General features: G+C 39.6%; 2 protein-coding genes across 5 annotated transcripts in view; both read right to left on the bottom strand.

Moving 5' to 3' along the window:
- The window catches only part of LOC135904132 (protein tramtrack, beta isoform-like), a 227,153-nt gene that overhangs the window by 105,744 nt on the left and 99,127 nt on the right, over window positions 1-22,282 (bottom strand). The window lies entirely within an intron of this gene.
- LOC139054513 (zinc finger protein 43-like) lies at window positions 506-22,282 on the bottom strand. The gene is made up of 3 exons (XM_070531593.1): window positions 20,570-22,282; window positions 18,110-18,177; window positions 506-7,900 (listed from the first exon to the last, which is right to left on the bottom strand). The coding sequence occupies exons 1-3, from the start codon at window positions 20,623-20,625 to the stop codon at window positions 7,530-7,532; spliced, it is 495 nt and encodes a 164-aa protein (XP_070387694.1). The 5' UTR covers window positions 20,626-22,282; the 3' UTR covers window positions 506-7,529.

Raw genomic sequence — 22,282 nt, 5'->3', positions numbered from 1 at the left:
GTGACAATAAATGTGTTAAATTCTTCGACACAATACATTTGGAGTAAAAGAAAGTGGAACAAAACCACACTTTGCTATTCATTGCTCTCTCTAGTTTTTTCAAGCATAAGAGCACAATTAATATATGTATATCAACACATTTAAAAGAAAAAAAAAATGCAGAAAGTGAGTGGATGGAGCCCCTAGTCCAGGGCCCCACTTTAGATTTTGCTAAAAAAAACTGTTATTCAACTATTGTGGCACTGCAGGCTCTTAATGCAAAGTCGGACATTAGTGCATTCCCTAAAACCTCTATTATGCCAGCAGACACTATGCACGCTGACCCAGACTGCTTACTATAGGCTAAGTTTTAAGCTCCCATTCAAGACTGCTTATTTGTGAATACCATGAATGATTTTGCAATTAAGATTAATAGTAATCAGTTGTCAGTCCCAAGAAATTTTCAAGCACTAAGTTAACAAAATTAAAGTGAGCCATTTCACTAAGAGACAAGAGAACACAAAAGTGCTTATCTAAAGCTCTTTTATTTTCCTTTTGTTCATTTTTTTTGCATTTGATTCACTTGTAAAACAGCTTTCACAAAACACTTACGCTGACAAAAATCTACCAATGCAGAAGTAAAAAGAAAACAGTACACCAGCACAACCCATAACCCAAGAGACCTATCATAAATGCACATTCGTTTGTTCTGGTATTGACTTCCCCAACGAGACACACAATGTTCAACACCAAGACATTTCTACACAACGCACTTCACAAGTCTGTAAAACTGCATATGACAAAGATGAATGCATTTCAGAACACCTCAGGCTTGTTTTTAACAGTCATACTTGACGACCCTTAATGCCTGACAAGGTCAGCTTGGCTTCTATGACTCCATTACAATGTCAAGCCATTTGATCATTTTTTTTTTTTCGCCAACTGAAATAGGCTACAAAAACAAAGACAACAAAGGATAATCAAGGAAAGGTACACTGTGCTTTCACTATAGGACACGATCACAATATATCAGCAGAATGAAAATAAATGCTGTGATGTAGTTAATAAAAAAAGACAGCCAATAGCACACGTTTGAAAGGAAATGATGGCGTCCACATCAATATGGCATGAAGTTAAAAAGATAACTCATACAAGTTGTTCAAAACAGAAGCCTTACTCATTTTCTGAGGAACAAGCATGGCCTTCCTTTATAGTTCTGTGTTATTTTCAAACGGATGCCAAATTCTTATAACTTTCTCAGGAATGCACTTGGGTTTCCTCTGTAACTTTCTGGGATTTACCAGTATATGTCAACTTTCCCTTTCTTGAATCCTGCTCACAATATTACAAGAAAGTAATTTGATAAATAAATGCTTTATGACTTTACCGCACATGCAATGTTACACTGATGAATGTCAATCTTGCAACATTGTGCATAATATTGTCCTTACCTTAGGATAAGCTTATAACTAAGGGCCAGAATATGCATAACGAGAAATTCACTTGCACTAGATGCAGTAGAGGTGACAATGATAACAAATGCCAGTGCATAGTTAAGAGTACTGCAGTACTCCTGAAAGTGTTGCAAAGTAGGCCATATGAGAGCCCTGTGAGAACGGCACGGTACCAGCATGGATCTTGTTAAATATACAAGGAAGACATCACAGACCAACAAGTGGCTGTTTTCAAAGTTTGCAAACTTGTTGTTCCACACAGCTAGAATATTGTCACATTGACAAGCCAAAGCTTGAAGCAAAAGTCAAAGTGTAAACTCTGCAAATGTGTAAATGTATGTTTGCTCCAAGAACAAAAGCACTACTCATTCCACTCAGCTGTCACATACATTCCTTCCTAGTTTGCACTGGCTATCTCATTGTATTTGCTGGGTAAACAGTTTGTATGCAACCATACACAGGTGCCATTGTGCAATTACAATGCATGAAACTGTCAAGAGCCCTACTAACCAATTTCAACAGGTGCCATCAAGCTAATCTTTCCATATAGTAGTACTGCCCTGGCAAACTAGGCTCTCAAAAAAAGACTGGCCTCTACACCAAAGAACCGTAAAGTTTGCCTTGCCAGTCAAGCAAATAACAAGGCAAAAGAAACTCCAGCTTAGAACACACTTGAGAATGCTGGAAATATAAGCCGAGCTTACTGGTGTTCATTTCCTCATGAAGAGTTCCAATGCTACCATTAGGCACATGCGGCTCGTTTGGAATACGACTTGTTACCTTTGGTGCAAACTTATTTTAGATGTGCATGTGTACTGACCCTCCTGAAGTATGATGCCAGTAGTCCTCCCCACTTTCCTACAATACTTTAGTTATAGGCAACCTTGAAGGTAATGCAGAGGAAAATGCCACTGTGCATTCTTGAAGGGAATTATTTGGGTAGATCGAAGGGTGTGTTTCCAAGTTGTTGCTATAGGAGAATTTTTTTAGTCTCCCTTGTCAAACTTTTTCATCTTAAGGGCTAAGCCAATTTGTATGGCTAAAAAAGAAAAAAAGAAGAAAAAAAGAGAGAGAGAGAACTGCTTCTTGTCACAGTTGCACTTCAGTCTACAAGGGGTACTATATCCAATATCCTCTGCAACAGTGATAGTGTTATGAACCTTGTGGTAAAATCAGTTTATTGGTTGCAATTTTATGCTGCAATTTTATGCTGCAATTTTATGCAACATTAACAAATTCATCTTTACTGATCGCCTAAATTGCAGGAGTCGTAGTTCTGAAATTATTAGATTAAAAAAGAAATGAAACAGAACTTTTCACCTTTAACTCCTGATATATCAAACCAGTTTGAAAGGGACACATGCATGTCACAGCTATGTAACAATTTGCATGAAGATACATAAATGCAATAGAGAGAGCAATGAGAAACATACATGTAGTTCTCATCTACATAGACATTTTGAATGTCTCCTTAGACAAGAGAAAGTATGAGTAATGACAATTACGCAAATAACTTCAAGAATACTTTAACACACCAAAGGTAAACAACCTTAAAAACAATGTGACACTCTTATTGTGCCTGACTGGACAGTTTTGTGTGGCAGACACATGCTTCCCTTTACGTGGGGGACAGAATGTTGCAAACTCATGGTGACCATTTGGTCCCAGTCGGACCTTAGTCTTGAGAATTTCCACTGGTAGCAGTCAGTAGAAACTACAAATCACAAGCACCAACCAGGCACTGCAGTCCTTACTTGGTTGGTTTCAATACTATACATGAACAGGGAACTAATTTCAATTTAGGCAACAGATCTTTGCTATTTGGCCAAAAGGAGCCAGTAAATGCACACTTTAGCTTGTTAATAAAAAATAAACTGTGATACTCCACACAAGACAGTACTGCTTAAATCGTAAAAGCAGTGAGCATCACACAGGGTTAATTTCCTTCCTCCACTTCATTTTCCTACTTAGAGGGTGGAAAATACAGGCAATAAAGTTAGTCAACTGTTTTGCTTCAAGAAGGGAATAGAAGGCAATCCATTAGCATGAAATAGAGTATTTTTCACTAAAAGCTACTATGTCAACTTTTTACAGTGACAAGACGCAGACACTTACTGGAAGGCTACACAAAGAGTGACATGGCAGGTCTAAATAGCTGCTGCTTGCAGATGAAAATGCACACTATTTGTTGAAGTGTTGTAGTCATTCTCAATTCTCATTGATTTGTAATATGGCAACCACAATTCTAGCTTGCGATGCTGGTGGTCAATCAGCCTGATGAAATTCTGCAGAATCTCAATGACGGGCATTGAACCAGAATTCACTGCATCAGTAGTGCTTGCACACCATAAAATATACTGGCCCTTGACTAAGCCAAGTTCTAAGGCAATGCATTATACTAATGCATATGCCATCTGCATTGAACCAGTTCAAGTGCAGCAATTGTGGTACATACAAAATAATTGTGTCCAGTTGCATAGAACAGGTGCATTATTGTCCGAAAAACATGACAAAAACACTACATTTGTGTGAACCCGCCAGTGAAAGCCATTACAGGAAGCACAAAGTGTCTCACAGGCACCTATTTGGGAGCTTTTGGCACAAAATGTGCTTTACCAGCTTTAGAGGAAACTATACTACATGCAAACTATGGCAAAGTCTCCATTGTAATGCACTTAATTGGCTTTCTAAAGATTTGTTCTGCTAACAGAATTTATTTTGGTTTGCTGCTTCTCTGCTGATGCTTTGTTAGGCTGACCTCTCAGAGGGAGAAAGGAGTATTTTTCTTTCTAGCATAACATGGCCAGCAAGATCATATGACATTCTGGACAGTCGTATCTATCGAGCTCAACTTGTACGCACCACATCATCATAAAAATTAACGAATGACAAGTGCAAGAAAAATAATACATGAAGAGCATTAAAGGATACCAGTAAGATTAAAATCTGGAGCTCTAAAGAGATACAAAACGAGGCCTTTCAACAAAAAAGAGATACCTTTCCAATGCAACCTGTGCCCACGATGTAATCATCGGAAAGGCAGTATTTAGTCCAATGTGAGATAACATTGAAGGGAGAATACCTAAGTACCCAACTTAATGAAGCACTACATTACATTTAAATACAGAAAACAGCACTTTGTTAGGAGCTCTGACACATTGAGCCTTGCCATTTTTGTAGATGCAGTAAAATCTGCCGAAGTGTTCAGGCGTAGGGGCAGTGCCTCGGTGCCATGTCTTCAAGCGGAAGTTCCCTGTGAAATGAACTAACTCACGTGTAGTGACCTTTAAAGCAAAGCAACAGAAACTTGCAGGAGGCTCCCTCCGTTCAAGTGATTAAATAGTGGGCTAAGGAAAGACAAGGTCACAGCTGACAAGCACATGAACACAGACCACATGGAAGCACCAACTCCAAAAGAAGAGAAGCTAAAACTTCCCCTTCAGCTGCCAATTGTCTGCTGAAAATTTAGTTCTAATGCATTTCTTGTATTTCCAACACCATGAAGAGAATGCATCATCAGAACAAGTTACTTAAAAGGTTTTATTGTGCCTGCAAATGTGGACTCCACACCTGAATTCTGAAAATATTTTCATGCATGGCAGCAATATAGCCTAGCTCATAGTTAGCGTCCTTGGAAAACACTCATTAATTTAGGAAATTTGCCTTATATAATCTGTTACTTTAAAATATGACAGACAAGAACCCAAGACATGACCAGGCACACAAACTTGAGGTGAAGCTAAAGGCCACTTGCCTTGACACAGCTTCACCATGAGCATGTTAAGTGCATGTGAACTGATTTTGTGGCATAGGTTGGACAAGAAGTGCCCCAAGATGTATGCAGCTTGTCTTAAATGCTGTTATTTTCATCAGTGCTTGTGATTCCCAGGCATTATTTTGGAGTCTACAGTTGTAGACTTACCAACTGAAGGGGATATATAGTGACACAACTAGAATAATAATAATAATGATAATATAGTATAATAATAATAATAATAATCAATAAAACACCCTGTGTCCCTGAAATAAGTTAAAGCTACAACTTCAATGTAAAATACGAAAATAATTATATTGTTTTCCTACACTAGACCTCTCCTACCTTGCCCAGAAGCAAAGGTGAACACATACATAGGAACGCAGGCATGTGAACATTACATCAGCACTGAAAAAAAAAGTTCAAAAGAACAGAAATTTCCTAAAGTATACAAATGTACCCTGATACCGCATAACAGAAAGTGCGCCACACTACATGTAAGTGCAGGCAGAAAATCACGCAAACCTTGAAGAGAGATACCACAGTGTACAATAAAAATTAAAGATAGGCATAACTAAACAAATGTAGCCACAAAAAATGCGACTATTCATAAGACTTGCTAAACTTGCAGGCTACTGTGAAGTACACTACATTTGTTTGAATGCTTAATAAGCAACAAAACACAGCTAAGCGAAGGCAAAAAAGCCACATAAGGATCAACAGAGAAAAGGCTAGGAAGACACCCTGTATCCATTGTCCATGCAAAGGAATAAAAAAACAAGTGTTGTGTGCACATTATACTATTTGAACAACACAAACAAAAAATACAGCCCGATGCAGCATGCACAACTCAAGAAAAAGCATTTTTTGTCCACCTTTCCAAGCACATAACTAGCTCTATCTGTACTAGTTCATCAGAACACAGTGATATGAGCTCTCCAGAACATGACTTGGGGCTAAATGAAAATTACAACCAAGCATTCTGTTTTGCTCCTTCAGCACATCACAGACTCAAGTATATTTCAAAGAGTGAGCTGTCTTCTGCTTTATTTTAGACTATGTCTAAGACACAGCTGTGGAATCGCATGTCTAGAACCTCCTCTTCTATGCCGTCCTCCAGGCCTCATCAAGCATGCCGCCAGCCAATCAATCAAAAGCAAGTAACATGGGGTACCATAGAATGAATGCACATAGCTGCTCACAATTTGTCAATGCCATACCTCCTATCACAAGTTTATTTTCACCTTATACCAATTTTTCCAATTACCATGCGTTTTCTTTTGTATAAATTAAAATTAAAGTTAATGTCGCATGAAGCAATTCTTTATAAGCTTTTCATCTTCAGCTGCTGTAAGGGGTACTTCCACCTCTCATGTAGAACTGAAAATGCAAGTCTTCAAAGGATAATAAGAGAGCAATACAGCTGTAGAAATGTAGATTTCCATGTTGTTTTAACTAAACAGTTACTTGGGTACACTTGCAGTGCCTGTGTTTGTATACCTAATTGGTTTGATGCTTCCTCTGAGTCACTGTATGCCACACATTGTGAAGTCCTGCTTAATTTTCACTAGGACATAAATTTAAACTTTCCTAAATGGTCTGCATTCTGCAGTGCCAGTGGCACTAAACTGGCTGCAGCTGGGAGGCCGTGTCTAGTGAAGCTTTCTTTGTGGTTTGCAAAGGTACAGAGGCTGCGGTCTGAGGTGGCTAAGGAAACAAAATTGTCTGCGGTTGGGGAATAGTCCTTACACTTAGGCCATGCCACCTAAGAGGGCCTTAAGTGGCTACAGAGCAAGATGAATGGGCCCCTCATATGTGAAATTTTTGTGCTGGACTGTTTGTATTCTTCGTGTAAAGAAATAAGTGCCAATCTCAACACCAAGTAATTTTAAATATTACCTGTGACACTTTAAAACTATAAAACTGCTCTCTGTATACCACAATGTAGAAAGAAAAAAAAAAGAATTTGACAGAGGGCTCAACACCTGCGTGCAGATCACTTAAAAGTAAAAAACCGAGAGAAAGTGTGCCTAACAATAAGGAGCAAACAGACAGTTTCACTAATGACCACAAGCCAAGCTTGGCACACAAATGACATTTCCACACTTCCACCATTCACCTAAAGCCGAAGTCATACCTATGGAGAGGGACCAACTCACCAACGTGTAGCACTGTTGCACCGTCAATACCGCATGCACTTTTCCAACTTCGAATTTTACACTTAGTCTACAAGGCTATGATCTTTTTCTACAGCCCACGCCCTCTTCATAACGCTGCAAGCGATACATGCCACATGCGTGAACTCCCGACATGCCCGCAGCACTGTCGTGTGTTCAGCCACTTTACGACTTGCTGTTCATGTCAGAAGGAAGAGGGAAGCGATACTTGCGGTACTTGAAGTCCACCACGCGCATGTTGTGAATGGTCTGCAAGTGTGTTTTCAAGTTGCCAGGCCAGTTGAAAAGCTTGCCACAAACATCACACTGAAATCGGCGATTGAAGGGCTTGTGCATCAGCATGTGGCGCCGCATGCTGTGTTTGGTTGAATACGTCTTGAGGCAGATTGGACACGTGTTGTCAGCCCGAGCTGCTGCCAGTAGTGCTGAACCCTCAGCCGAAGATGGTGACTGCAGCTGCTGGAGGTACGAGTTGTACTTGCTGAGAAAGTCATCCACACTTGACATCTGATCACTGGCTCCGACATTGCCGCCACCTGGGGTTTGTTGGTGGGGAGCAGGAAAAGAAGGAAGAAAGGAAACATGGAGGAAGCAATTTATTTGCACCATTTTCAAAAGAGAAGAGAAAGAAGCATTTTCACAGGGCCCAGTGTGTGTGCATAGCGTTAGTGCAGTGTACTTGCGGAGACTTCCAGAACTAACAAAAGCAAGACTCTTTGAAGAACTTTTCACAAACATTGCGCTGAGTACAGAAAACTCTGTCTACCTGCTGTCAATATCCATCCTATGCGCTTATAAGCAATGAAAAGTGTTAAGAATCTTTAGAGAATTAATGAAGTGAGTTCATAAAATTTTGGCACGTTCTTTTCTTCAGCTGTTTCACAGTACAGCATCCCTGTGGCCATCCTGTGCTCACTGAAATATGCAGAGATATAAGTGACAAACTCTTCCTCCTCTTTGAGACCATTACAAGAGCTACTTTGGTCCCTGCTATAGGCACCGCTCACATGCAGAAAATGCAGCAAGTACAGCTTTTTCTACTTGGCGTGCACAGCAAATATGTGGTTAAATTACTCGAATAAAGCTGACCTTGCACCAAAACCTTTATGCCAACAGACAACAACAACAAAGCAATGCTGAAGCTAGTAAGTTTTAAAACTATTTCAGCTTTCTTTTAAGAGGCCCCTTCTAAGTGGGCACAAAAAAGGAATTAACCCTGGTTCTTCTTGCAAGGCATGATGAGAGGGCACCCTACTGAGCAAAACTGAGGGAAAAATAGCAAGACTGGCTCAAAATAAATATTCATTCAGACTATTCAGCAATGAATGCACCTAAAAGTGCAAGAAAAATTGAAATCATGTTGCTAACTTCCACAATGTTACAGGGCACATTACACACACATTCCGCTACCATACTGGGCAAGCTCTTCCAGGAAAAATAATGTGACATGGCTGTAGAAAAATGTCCGAATGTGTTTAACCTGCTTTAAGTTTACCACTTAGGAGTGAACAAGAAATAAGCATAAAAGTGGCGAAAGGATGAATGAAACATTTTTATGAAAGCACTGTGTGCAAATCAACAAAAGGCTGCCATGTGTGATGCAGTAAGTGATCCATAAAAAGGGTTTAGCAAGAAACAGCACACTTTCTGCCTGCATCAAACATTTCACTTTGGAGACCCCAAAAATAGGACTTTTGTCAATAAAAAACATCACAAAGCTAAAGCATCATAAATTGAAACCTCAATTTTCACTAAACGTTGTGGCTTTTCTAAACACAGATGCAATAATATACAGATAACACAGTACCTCATAAAAACATTACCAGATATATCCACAATGCATGGAATGGCACAACCAGGACCACATTGATCTACTGCAGCTAACAAAAGAGAATTCAGGCAGATAAAAGCTAGAAAATCATTTAAAAGTGTGTAAAGAAATGATGTTTGCACCATATCTGCACATATTACAACACATACTGTCAAGACGAAAGGGTCATCAGAGACAGGGAAGTCAAGATGGAAATAGCAGCCACACAGTATAATGGCACATATCTTCTGTCCTTGACTTTCATGGCATGCTAACTGAACAGATGGTGGAGCTGGAGCTTATGTGCTGCAAAAGAATGATACAATGCTATCAGTTCCAGAAGAGAGCAGATTTGCAGTGAGTACATGCTAAATATGCAAAAATTGGCTTACCTCAGCATTAAAAGAAGCAAGGCATAAAATACAGAACTTAAACAAAAAAGAAACAAAGCAGTTTCATATGTCAAGACCAGACGACAAACACTTCTCGATTCATTATGTTCATTTATTGTACTTAAGGCTATTCTAAATTTAAAGTAAATATAAAGATCAATAAATTAACAAGAACATCTGCCATACTGCCCACATAAACAAAAGCCGCAATATGTCCAGCAAAAAAGTTAAAATTAGGACATTACTATATAACAATCATGTATGATATTCCCACAAAAATTCTGTACAAACTTGTAGTCATCGATGGACACGTTATAAGACTAAAACCTAGAGGAATGAAACTTGTGATGGTGCCTAAGGCCACATTTGTAGTGCAATGTACATCAGTTTATTCAACTTCGATGGAAGAAACAAAATTGGCTCAAATTACTGAATCTTCAAACAAAAATACATATCCAGAACTTGCATCATAATTGACACTGATCATGCTCATGAGTAAGCACTGTACAGTCCTTTCTGGCACATTACATGATGAAAAATTACATTTTCATTTATGCCATGATTTGTTCTAGCTTGTGGAGCTCGTCATCATTACAATTTCTGTCATGCAGTAACATAATAAGTGGCTTTTGGAACAATGCATCAAATGTCGCTTGGCGTGGCAACACTTTCACAGCCTTAGTCATTGGCTAGCATGACCTTACTGATAGACAGGTGCCAGTATTTGCACATACTTTCATATCAGCACCTATAGTAGTAGCCATGTTTCAATAAATGACAATGAACTTTTTTCCACATGCGCTAACATATTCACTTAGTGCTGTGCAATGGAACTTACCACTGTTTATGGTGGTTTGTGGCTTGAAAGTGTTTCTAGGGCTATTTCACTGAAGTCGCCACTTTCAACATTAGCATAAGCACATTTGATGTAAAAGCTAGTCACTTCTTGCAGTTTGCATTTAACCAATGCATTTAGATAATTCACATTCAAGATAAAAGGCTACCTTTTTCATAAGGAAACATGGACATGTTTTCAACACCAATTAAATTACCCACATTAAATAACAACAATTCTTCAGTGTATTATGGTATAGCATCAAAGCTAATGGACAAGTGTCGACCAATCTAGTAACTGCATTGTTGCACAATGCCTTGAGCATGATGAATAAGACATTGTTAATGCTTTCCCCTTTGTATACTGTTTCACAGTAGAACTGATGGCTGCAGCAAGTTACTGAAAAGGAAGGAGAGAGGAAATAATCTTTATCACAAACATGCTGAAAGTAGTTCCCAATGGCACAGTTATTAAATCAGTCGACACTGACGTTTCTTCATACCATGCCAGACTGTACGAAGATTGCAATAGGTTTCGGTGTGTCTTTGTTCAGCTAAATTGCCCAGGTAATTAAAGCTGGGGAAAGTGCCATGTGCTTGTGTGAGCAATGCTGAATGCAAACAAGAGGTCAGCAAGCTGCATGTAGTCCTTGGTCTGCAAGTTTCAGACCCATTGTAAGAAACAATGTTTGACAACCTATAGTGATGAGCTTTGTTTGAGTACACAGTAGTGATTCCTTTTTCACATGTCCATTGCATTGAAAAAAAATGAACACAGAAAGCTAAAAAAGGGCACATTATGTCAGCACAAAGTGACATAAGAAATGTCCATATAAGAGCTACCATAAATTATGAGTCAAAACATCAGTACAGGCACTCATTGTTTATTGCGTAAAGCAGAAGTGTGAACTACATTGTGCAAATAAGCACAGGAGTAAATGCATTAGCAAAAGATGTTGATGCATGCAGTTCTGCTGCAAGGATGATGTCACGGGGCTACGAAGAAACACAGCAAAGGATTATTAAAAACTTGACAGAGAGAGAGAAAAACATCACTGATTACTGATATTTTTTTTTTACAGTTGGCTACTAGCAGCAAAGACATGTAAAAGCATGAATAAAAGATAAATAGTTCTCATGAACACTGCATTAAACAATATGGCAAACCACAGCCACAGTATGGAATTATTCAAAGTGCAGCCTCGTTTTGCTCAATTTTCATATGCAGGGCCCAGGCGAGTGGAAGGTCATGTTTGTCTATACAGCCCAAACCTTGCACAAGTTGTAAAGCTAACAGTAGGCACAGTAGTAAAATCAAATGAATAGGGTAAGAATGTTACCTGTGCACACAACGTGCACAGAATTTTTTTTCAATATATCAGACTTGACGTTGAACTGGACTCATAACTTAAGTAATGCCTCTGCACAGCACATATATTTCTTTTTCATCATCACCTCTCATCACTTTTTTCTTTCCTGCCATGTCCTTTACTAGTGCAGAATAGCAGGCAGTCCTATCTACCCTACTCCTTCTGTAAGTAGATTCTCTTCATCTATATCATTGTGTTTTGACAAATTGAACTACACAATAAAATTATATTCATTGTAATTAACATGCACTGTATGACTTAAGCACTTAGCAGAACACACGTCACATGTAACTCTTTAAGGTAAAAACAGTCCATGAGTTGCTAATTTACTGTGTTTATTGCAATGCGCCAATGGCAAAAGATATTCTGCATCAGGAATAACACATTTAACATTAACATACCAGTATTAGCTGCGCTTATATGATCAGGACAGCGTATAGCTTCCACAAGCAATTACAATGGTGTTCAGAAGGCTCACAAGCTGGCACTTGGTAATGCAGCCATGGCAGGTGTATGCCAGCGTTGAGTGACACACTGTTTTGTTACACATGCATAATGCTGGGATCCCAACAGCTTCAAAAAGAAAAAACTGATCTAGCACCTATAAGAAGAAAAAACAATACATCAGGCAGCTGAAATGTTCATTATAATCAGCCAATAGCTCCAACGAAAGTTGACTGCTGCTTAAAGAAAGTGATGCTTATGAAGCAAGGTTATACTCCACTGCGACTGACATTTACAGATTTGGTGGGCTGTGGCATTGTGCACACGGCAAACCTTTTAAGAATATATTTTAACTTTCCAGTGTGCTTGAATCACTGCCCAAGTGCGCGTAAAGCCATAGGACTGCACTTTAAAGGAGATAATCACTACGTACAAACAGGCTCAACATAATGACACGAGCAAAGCATATTCACCTGAACAAGCGAGACTGCACTATGAAGATTTACGTGCATCAGATGCTCAGTGTCAAACTGCACATGCTTGTATGACCTTTAGTTAGCAGATTCACTGCTACCTTCACACATCACGGTACACAAGGCAACAAAAACAGCATGTGCTTAAAACAATATTACAGTCCCCATGTCAATCAAGCTTGCATAGAAATGCAGTTATGAAATAGAGCAAGCATAGTGCAAGCCAAGCTGCTTGAAGTTCTCTCTGGCTATGTTGGATGACTTCTGAGAGTTCTAAACTTTGACAGCAGGTCAAAAAGGCATACGGCTTTATTAAAAATAGTGTGGCTCTAAAGCCACTGTGTAAAGTGTGCATATTTTTTTTTTCCTTTAACATGCTTCAGAAACGTATCCACTGGCCTACTGCTTTCTGCTTAAATTCCTAAATCTATTATTTTTTCTCCAGTTGCCACACTATACTTTTCCAGCTCATTATCTTTTTTTTCCTTTTTTACGTGTCCTGTGCAAGCTACCTCTAGGCAGAGAAAACTTCCGCTTTTAGCTCATTTCTCCATCAAAGGCTTGGTGCCTGTGATATTACCACTTTGAGAATATAAGTTGAAACCTAAGAAAACAAAACATACAAAACAGCTAAATATTCAACAACCATAATAACAGAACAGTTACTGGGCAACATAAATAATAAATAAACCTTGCAAGCTAACTGTTTACACAATTTTTTGACGGAACTGTGCTCACACAGTAAGTTTCACTGCAGTATCGCTTATACCAATGTCATTCTAATGTATTGCAAACTCGCGAATTTCAAAGTCACAACTATAGGGTGAGGTGCATCAAACGTTCGAAGACATACAAGTTACAAAAATGTCAAAGAAAGCAATTGTACATAAAGAATTTGAATTCATGAATTTTCTTCACTAACTGCAATACAAGCCTTTAGAAGCATGACATTGATAAGTCGAAGATGTAGAATTCTGGATTTTAGTCAATGTTTCAAAGCATGATCAGGCGTGACACTAATGTTTTGTTTCATAAGTAAGTACTTCAAGTCTCGCTGCACAAGTACCTGTAAACAGCAGGGTCTGAAATTATGATGCTGTATAGACATGGCGGAAAAATTTTGGCACTCCAATGACCAAAAGCACATTCCATGAGTCTTTCATGCTCGACAGCAGTGAAGACATATATATTCACAATTTTAAAGCATTGACTTTCTTTATAATAAGGTTATTTGAATCCAGGGATGTCACTTTCTGTTTTGCTTTAAGCAGTTCTTTCATAAATTTATGTACAGATTCTAGCATATTCATGAAAACAACTTCTCACCATCTAGGTCTTAACCTTCACACCGCAATATAAACCTTCACATCACAAGATGAGTAAGCTATTCTTTGTCCCTGGTTTATACTTGAGGATATTGATGCAAATGTTTTATGTTTTAAGTGTTGCAGCTTGTCTCATATGTGTCAAATGGCCGATCAGATAAAACGTTGAAATGGGGATTGCTGCGCTGGATCACAGACTAGACATCACAGATTTTTAAGCTTGTTATCTCTACCAATACTCTTCTCAAGTTAATGAAGGGTTCACATTGTGCAACATTTAGCCAGGAAACACCTCACAAATTTGTCTAAGAATTTTTTGTACATCCTAAATAATTTTTTCTTATGTGCTAAAGCCTGCCCTGCTTATTTGTGTGTGTGCCTTCAAATGTTTAACGCCATTCACATTACCATGCTTGCACATCATGGATGTGCAGTTCTTATCATGTGTATAATGTGCGTATAACGTGTATATGTGTATCGTGTATAAGGCTATGGAAAGTAACTGATAGGCCTCAGTACAACTGCTTTCATAAGAGGGTTTATAAAGCTACTTCTACCATAATAACATGCCTAGACAAACCAGTAATGGCGAAAGGACACTGTTTACTCAGTTTTTAGTGAAAAAACAGTTTTCGACTGATTTCGACTGAAACACAGCAATACTTGGAAAATAAAACTCATTTTTACCACAGCTATCTGCGAACATTTGATGCACCGAGCCTAATTATTTGTTTTATGTAAACAAAATGAGCCTTGACAATAGGCATGGACCTTAAATGAACATACCTATAAAGCTAATGAGAATAAAAAAAAGGGTATAAAAAGTTTCTAACATATGTTGACAAAGTACACCAGCATCCATAACCGTCTTAACCCAATCATAACACCCATGCTTGTGCCCATACACAGTCCAGAACACATTTCTTGCTACAGAATGCCCTTGAAACACTCAACTCTAGGTCTATACAATGCACTAACACACCAATACATGACTATCATGGCGGCCTGCAAGCTACAGCTCACCCATCAGGACAAGAAACACGGAATAGCCACTCCAAGCACGTAAATCACATGAAGGTGTCACTAGGTGACCAAAACTTTTTTAGGAGGCTAAGCCTCGGCACAGCATACATCAAACGACATACAGCAAAAGCCTTGTTCTCCAAGAGGAGTAAAGAAAGCGGACCTTCTAGGAAGGTTCCCCACTTGTACATGCAACTTCTACATGCGCTCAATGCAGACACAGATGCAAAATTATAGACTGTTAATCTACTGTGCTGAACAACCTCTTTATGATATTTGGCTAACACTTCTGAATGGCAATGTGAATGATCACACGTGCGCACTGTTTGAAAATGTTGCACTGAGCCGCCTTATTTCAGAAGGACAAGGTACACAGGGTCTCCATTTATTATTATGCAAAGATTTAGAACACAAAGGTAAAAACGGCAGATGCTTTTGCAGCTGTCTCTGCATTAAGAGCCTTACAGAGAAATTACAAGCTCCAAGCAGGAGATGGAGCTTGGAGTTGGACAGCTGGATCATAGACATAGATAATGCATGTCCCTCAAACCTGCCTCCCTTAACACAGCGGTGCAGAATGCGACTTGTGCATGGTATGCAGGATGTTGCGGTGATGACAAACATTGCAGTTAATCAATATCTATTGATCGGCCAGACAGGCCGATCAATAGATATTGATTAGGTAATGCCCCTTTATAAGTATGCTTGGGAGATCTTGGTCGATGTCTACAAATCTGGTCAGACAAAAGCTACAAGCATTAATATGCTTTTTGTTAAAATTATGTGCTCTCTCTGGTGCACATACACCTCTGCAAACAAAATATGTGACCTAAGCAGCAGAAGTCAACACCAGTTAACAAGAGCACTACTCTTCCAAGCAACGCACGTGATAACTGCAAATGTAGGCAGTTTTCTTTATGAGCAATAAACACAGGTTACAAGTTAAGACATTGAAAGCACATGTACAACAGTGTTCTTTAAGCAACCTCACAACTGTCATCATAGCACATTGCAAGATCAAGAACAAGGTTAAGCAATCCACACTTTATGCATCATCATTCTGGACTGTAATAGTGTCAAGAACAGCAGCACATCTACAGACCTGTGTGACGAGCTACAGCTGAATTAATTCCGGCTGTAGGAGAATACTACCTGCACAGTTAACCATGAAATTTTGCATTATCTTTCACTAGAGGTTCTGTATGGTCTGACTAAGTGAATGAGCTGGCAGTATGGAAAGCAGCACACAAAATTGGGACCTCGTTTTGACCTTAAGAAAATTCAGCGCACAAGCAAGCTTCAAAATGTTCTGTCAAATTATTTTAGTCAAATTATTTTAGCCTACCATGAAAGCACCGTAGGATGCCTTTTCAAGGCATCTTAGAAATGTAGCTTTCAAGAGATTTCAACAAAGAAAGTAAACCAGTACTGCCAAGAGACAATGCTGTCAAGAACACCCAAGCCATATGTAATTTCCTTCAATATACCATGTACACCTGTATTGAAGTTCTTGAAATCCCCACCATTTTTTGTTTTTCGTGTTTATTGTGATGATCCGAGAAATACAATGGGCACTGGATCATACCATACCAGATGCCCCAGGCATGGGGCTCGACTATCTCCCATTTATATTTAATCAAGGACCATCATTCAGCCACACTTTGTTATTTTTGAAGAAAAATATTTACTTTGCTTGAATTCTACTCAGATATTGCACAGGTGACACATAAATAGGTTGAGAAAAAGAAATCAGCCAAGATGTCCTATTTTGCTATGTTTTCTTGAGATTCCCTGGTTGATAAAAATACATTGTGCTTTCTTATGCCTGCAGTCATTCTTCGTTCGAACTGCCCAAGACTAGAATGGCCTTCCCAGACAAACTGCACTCATCCGCAGTACACCGTGCTTTAGATCTGCTCATCGAGTGTTCCAACTCATCTTTCTAATTTTGTCATCATCAATCCTACCTTTTACGTGCCCACCCCTCATGTAATGTCCTATTTGGACCCTTGAGGTATTAATAAATAAATAAATGATGTAAGAGGCCACTGGCCATTAGAGGAAAGCAATACAGTGAATTTGGTGCATCTCTGAAATTTTAACACTTCTATAGCAGTTGACAGAACCACAAGTGTGCTTGAAAAGTCAGTGAACTAAAAGAACAAGAAATTCTAAGCTGAGAAAGTGAGCTTTAACACCAGAAAATTGCAAAGTTAATCATATTCAGGCACAAATCTCTTGGGGAGGTGAATCAAGTAAAAATGCAGATGAAAAGTGAATTTCATATGGCATATATTTCTGAATGCTGAGCCTGAGGTGTATTTTGTTTTAAGCGAGAAAATATTATTGGGCTTCTATTGGTTCTCGGCATAAGTGCAGTTCACTACTGTGTGTCTTTCGCTTATGTAACAGAAAGGGCTATGTGCTACCACAGGAAGCTAGCATGCTGCATTCAGGCTCTTACGATCTTTGCAGCCTCAAACAGTATGGCAGACTACTGATGTTTGGAACTGCATCTAACAGACTTCAAGATGTATTCTGTAATGCTTATTAATATTCAACACAGACCTTGCAGAAGAAAAATCATAATTGCCAATTATTTAAAACCAAATATGGTTAAGCTTTACATTTCCAATGCTGAAGCAAACACCATAACCGCTATCACTTCATAATGCTTTCCTCTTGGTCTACTCCATGTGTACGCATGCTCCAATCTCTCTTCTATTCGTAGCTACTGTCCAATCACTGTGAAGCAGTATGCATACAGGCTGAGTTGCTTTCATCCCCAATGCTGGTGATCTTACATTTGTAGGAAGTTCTCCGTACCATTCATCGACCAATGTTTTTGTGAATGGCTGAGTGAAACACAGATAAATGTTTGGAATGCAACGTGCCAACTACCACAATATTTAGTGATTTTGTGCATCGCCTGAATACATGAAACTATGTTAGCAGTTTCAGATGGGCCTGACACAAAACAGAGGACTCATCACTGACAAGACAGTGGCACCATCTGGTGAAAGGGTGCCTGGTGGACACCCCTTCAGCAGTATCGAAACAATGCAGTGGCTTACATATTTGGGCAAAACATTGCAGGCTTCCTGTATTGGCACACTGAAGTAGAACAGAAAGGACGGAAATGCTGCAAAGAGGTGGCAATGTTTCGTTAACTCCACTCACACGTGATGAACTAAAATATTTTTGTTGAAATACATTCATGAAATGGTTATATAGAAAATGCTGCAGGGCCGTTTTAATGCAGCCCTTTGAGAGGAACAAGAAATGTCCCTGTGCAAACACAAATGGGTAACATGAATCTGTGGCCTTGTACATTTGAAAATTTTGCGTTGCAATTCTTTAAAACCAAATAAAATGAGGAGTACTAAAAGGCAAAATATTCCTTCCCAGCAATTGCATAGTCTGTGTGATGCTTGGAAATAAGCCTTTTTGAACACTTCAAATACCAAAGGCTTTCATAAATAAGTCCACAAAATTAGCTTTTTTTATTATTCCACCTAATTACTGCACATTACGTCCATGCACCAAAATTATTCTACATGTGTGGTGTATCTCTCATGTTAACCTGAAGTATTAATAAAATGTGTACTCAAGAAAGAGGGACTTTCCCTCTGTACATGTGTAAAGTTGAAGCACAATGTCTGAACAGATGGCAATGAAAGAAATTGAGCACATCAAAAGATGAGTTCAGATGCCGAAACTATGACACATAATATGAACTGAGCTGACGAGCGAAACTCAACTCCAGCAAGTAAAGCAGAAAAAGCTGTGGCCTGGACAAGTACGGCTCATCTTTTGCAATACTGGTACAAATAGCCAAGATGCGTACAGCTCAGGCTATCTTAATAGTTAAAGGGCTAAGTAGCTAAATTACCACTGTATGGCATCAAACAACAAACCACTTGACCATAAAGTACTGCACTGAGCTGGCCTATTAAAATGAAATTCCGAATAATGCTTATGCATCACAAAATGCATACTTTTATTATGAAAGCCAATTCACAATTTTTTATGGACTGAACATTCATAAAAATGATAGCATTATAGTGTAAGAGCAGTAAAAGTGTACCACATTCAGTATGCTGTAAAATGTACTGCCTAAACATTTTTAGACACTACAATAAAGCATTTAAGCATTAAAATGCCCACTAAGAGTCATAAAATATAATTTGAATAATTAGCTAACCAAGAATGACTTCATTAGCATAATAACAAATGTACTAAGGGTGATGTGCTTGTCATGACCGCCAAAGTACTATCTAAAACTCCATGCTAACTGTGAAACATAAAACAAGGTACCTGTAGTGCATAAATGTAAAGATATTTTTTCATTTATTTCCACATAGTACAGTGAAAAAAGTGCTATGCTATAGTTATCTGTATAGTGTTTTTAGTATTAAATAAACTATAATAGTTGCCACCTTAAAATTGCATCCATAACAAAACTATCGGTGACTTAAAACATGAACTAATAGGCTGTTTTTCCAGTTGTTCCATTCCTACTGCTAACTGGCAGATGGACTAGAACAAAACACTTTGGACATGCAAGGGTAATTTGCATTATAGTGTTACTGCTAATTTATAAGATTTTCTTTATTTCTGATAATTATATTTGCTAGAAATTATTATGCCACAGTTGGTGCGATGAGGATTATTTATGAGACTGATGTTGCCTTACAAGCAATGAGAGTAGACATTAACAACAAATGCATACCTACATACACGTTATATATAAAGCACACAAAAAGATAGAACAGCAAATTTCCATCACATTTTCATTAACATGGAGCATGGCTCCATGAAGACTACTGAAACTGTTCAAAAATCTGTGCTGCAATTCACCAATGTGTTCAGAAAGGCTGCAATTTTAAGATAAAACAGAGCAACAAAAATAGAAGCATGGTGCAAGCATTTCAGAGGTAACCAGACCTCTTAAGGGAATGATGTCAATTACTAGGTTGTCTTAAAAGGCACACATGATTGAAGGAACGCAAGTCCCAAAATGCCATTTTGAGGGATAACTGAGCTGTGTTCCTTGCACCTTTTAATTTTTTGGTAAGCATATCCAGATTTACTATCCTATGGCTGGGTACTGTGACAAGCTCAGATTGACCTTCATATGTATGGTGAGTTAGTGCAGAATTAACTTCCATTTTTCGGCAGAACTATCTGTGAATGTTTGTACAAGTGGGAGGTTTTTCTTTTTTTGTGTGTGTGTGTGGCACATGTGTAGGTGCAGCCAGCAGACAACCCTTGTATCAGCAGAGGTGTGCCGTCGCAACCTCCTGTTAAAAACGAGCCATTCCACCCCCCCGTTTCATGACTGCTGGCAATAGTCTTACATCACTGCAATCTTGACCACTTGGGCCAGACACTTGGCCCAAACATCTTATCAGATAAAAGAATGCAGAAAGAGTTTGATCACTTTCAGCATGACAACTATATTGGAAATAACCATTGTTGTAGATGCCTGACTGAATAGTGATGTTTTACTGCAAATGGTCAATTAAACCTGCCTTTGATCACATCGACTACGCTTCTCACATGCTCCACTTCCCAATTTATCAACCATCCTGGGGCAGGTGTGGGCCTTTGAGCAGGTTTCACTTCGGTGGGCGGGAACTGTAATAGCACACACAGCTGACACCGAAACCGCGTGGCTGCGCTGTTACGCATCATAGCACACACATCGACCGTAGTCAAAAATTAAAGCGTACAAATGCGACAAGGTTCTGGAACGGCTATTTTCACTCTGAAAGGTTCAGAAAAGCTAAATTGTGTCAGACGCACGGCAATTAATCGTCGGAGCAATATGAATGCGAGAACCTATGTTCACACGACTACGGCAGCCAAACGCGTAAACGGCGCGAGAGCAACACAGCTACCATCGAGCAGAATGTGGCGCCCAGTGAGATCTGTCACTTTGGCGTCTTTTCCATAAGCCTCCATCAAGCTTTCATCGCGCGCCGCTCGCTCCGCCAGATACACCACGCGAAACTTGTGATTACAATGTACCTTGGACAGTTGAATGCCCAAAATTATAACGGCACAGTGCTTCCGCTTTGGCAGAATACACAATGTACCTTGGACAGTTGTATGCCCAAAATTATAACGGCACAGTGCTCCCGCTTTGACAGAATAGAAAATAGCGCTTTATGCAGTCGCTGCCTGCGTTTATGGACACAGCTTTCTTTATTTCCCTTTTTTTTTTGGTCTTGGACCACACGAAGATAAATAAGGCACGGACGACGCTTGCCGGCAGACGATGCCACTTTCTATGAACGCAACGCTGCAGCGTCGGACGCCCGAAACCCTCATATGTACAGCATAGTACGGCTGTCGGAAGTCCTACGGTGAAGGAGGGCATTGCACCCACGTCAGCTCTTCGACACACAACAAACGAAAAATCAATCAACCGAAATGCAGTCCATCAAGACCTGATTATTACTCGCTCTCTGTTCGTTCAATTTCCGACAGAGATGCAAATAATTTCCGCCACAAACGGCGCGAGCTTTTGGCAAAAATCGCACACAAACGAGGTCAAGCGAGCGTCCATGCGAACAAGACAGGGCGCCTTATCCCCTCCCCAAGACTCGACAAGTGCGTCATGCATACGACTGTAACACGTACGACGGTGACAGGGGATGCAGTATTCGGACGTATGATCACGGATGCGAGCTTTATTTAATACGCCGTCATTTCCAGCTAGCCTAGGCCTACTGGGCCTTGCGGGTGCTGCAGGTGTGACGTGCAGGCGCTCATCAAGGCTTTCCATAACTGTACGGACCTGCCACACAAGCTGCTGCCACAGCCGCAAACTGCAGCTGTTCGAGACATATCCAGAGGTTTCGGTTACACCGTCTTAGTAATGCGTGCACGCGCAGTTTTCACGCCACCGCGTTGCGACCGCGAGCATTTGCCCCTAAGAGAACACTAGCAAGCACCAAAATGAACGTTCTCACATAGCCGACGCTGCAGTTTTCAGCCGGTCTGGCCTCGCTGAACGACGAAAAATTCAGCACAGTACTCCGGATGCAAAGAGTACGTGCGGCGCGATTGGCCGGAGCTGCTTTGCGTTTCTTATTATTTTCAGGCCACCGCACACTGAAATGACTCCTTCAGACACGTTCAAATCGGAGATGGCCTCATTGTCATTAATTCTTGTTTTCTTAACAAAACTACATAAAGCCGGATCGCCCCTCGCCTCAACGTATTTTCTGTTCTCTCCC

This window comes from Dermacentor albipictus, chromosome 1, assembly GCF_038994185.2.
Source record: "Dermacentor albipictus isolate Rhodes 1998 colony chromosome 1, USDA_Dalb.pri_finalv2, whole genome shotgun sequence".
Classification (NCBI taxonomy): domain Eukaryota; kingdom Metazoa; phylum Arthropoda; class Arachnida; order Ixodida; family Ixodidae; genus Dermacentor; species Dermacentor albipictus.
Note: the sequence above shows the minus strand (reverse complement) of the source record. Positions and strands in the feature narration are given on the sequence as shown.

Excerpts from the sequence above, each read along its gene's own strand:
- LOC139054513 (XM_070531593.1), bottom strand. The coding sequence starts at position 20,625 with ATGGTTGATAAATTGGGAAGTGGAGCATGTGAGAAGCGTAGTCGATGT. Across the intron at positions 18,178-20,569 it reads CGTAGTCGATGTGATCAAAG|CATTTCCGTCCTTTCTGTTC; the intron begins GCAGGTTTAATT and ends ACCTCTTTGCAG. Across the intron at positions 7,901-18,109 it reads GCAATGTTTTGCCCAAATAT|GTGGCGGCAATGTCGGAGCC; the intron begins GTAAGCCACTGC and ends AACAAACCCCAG.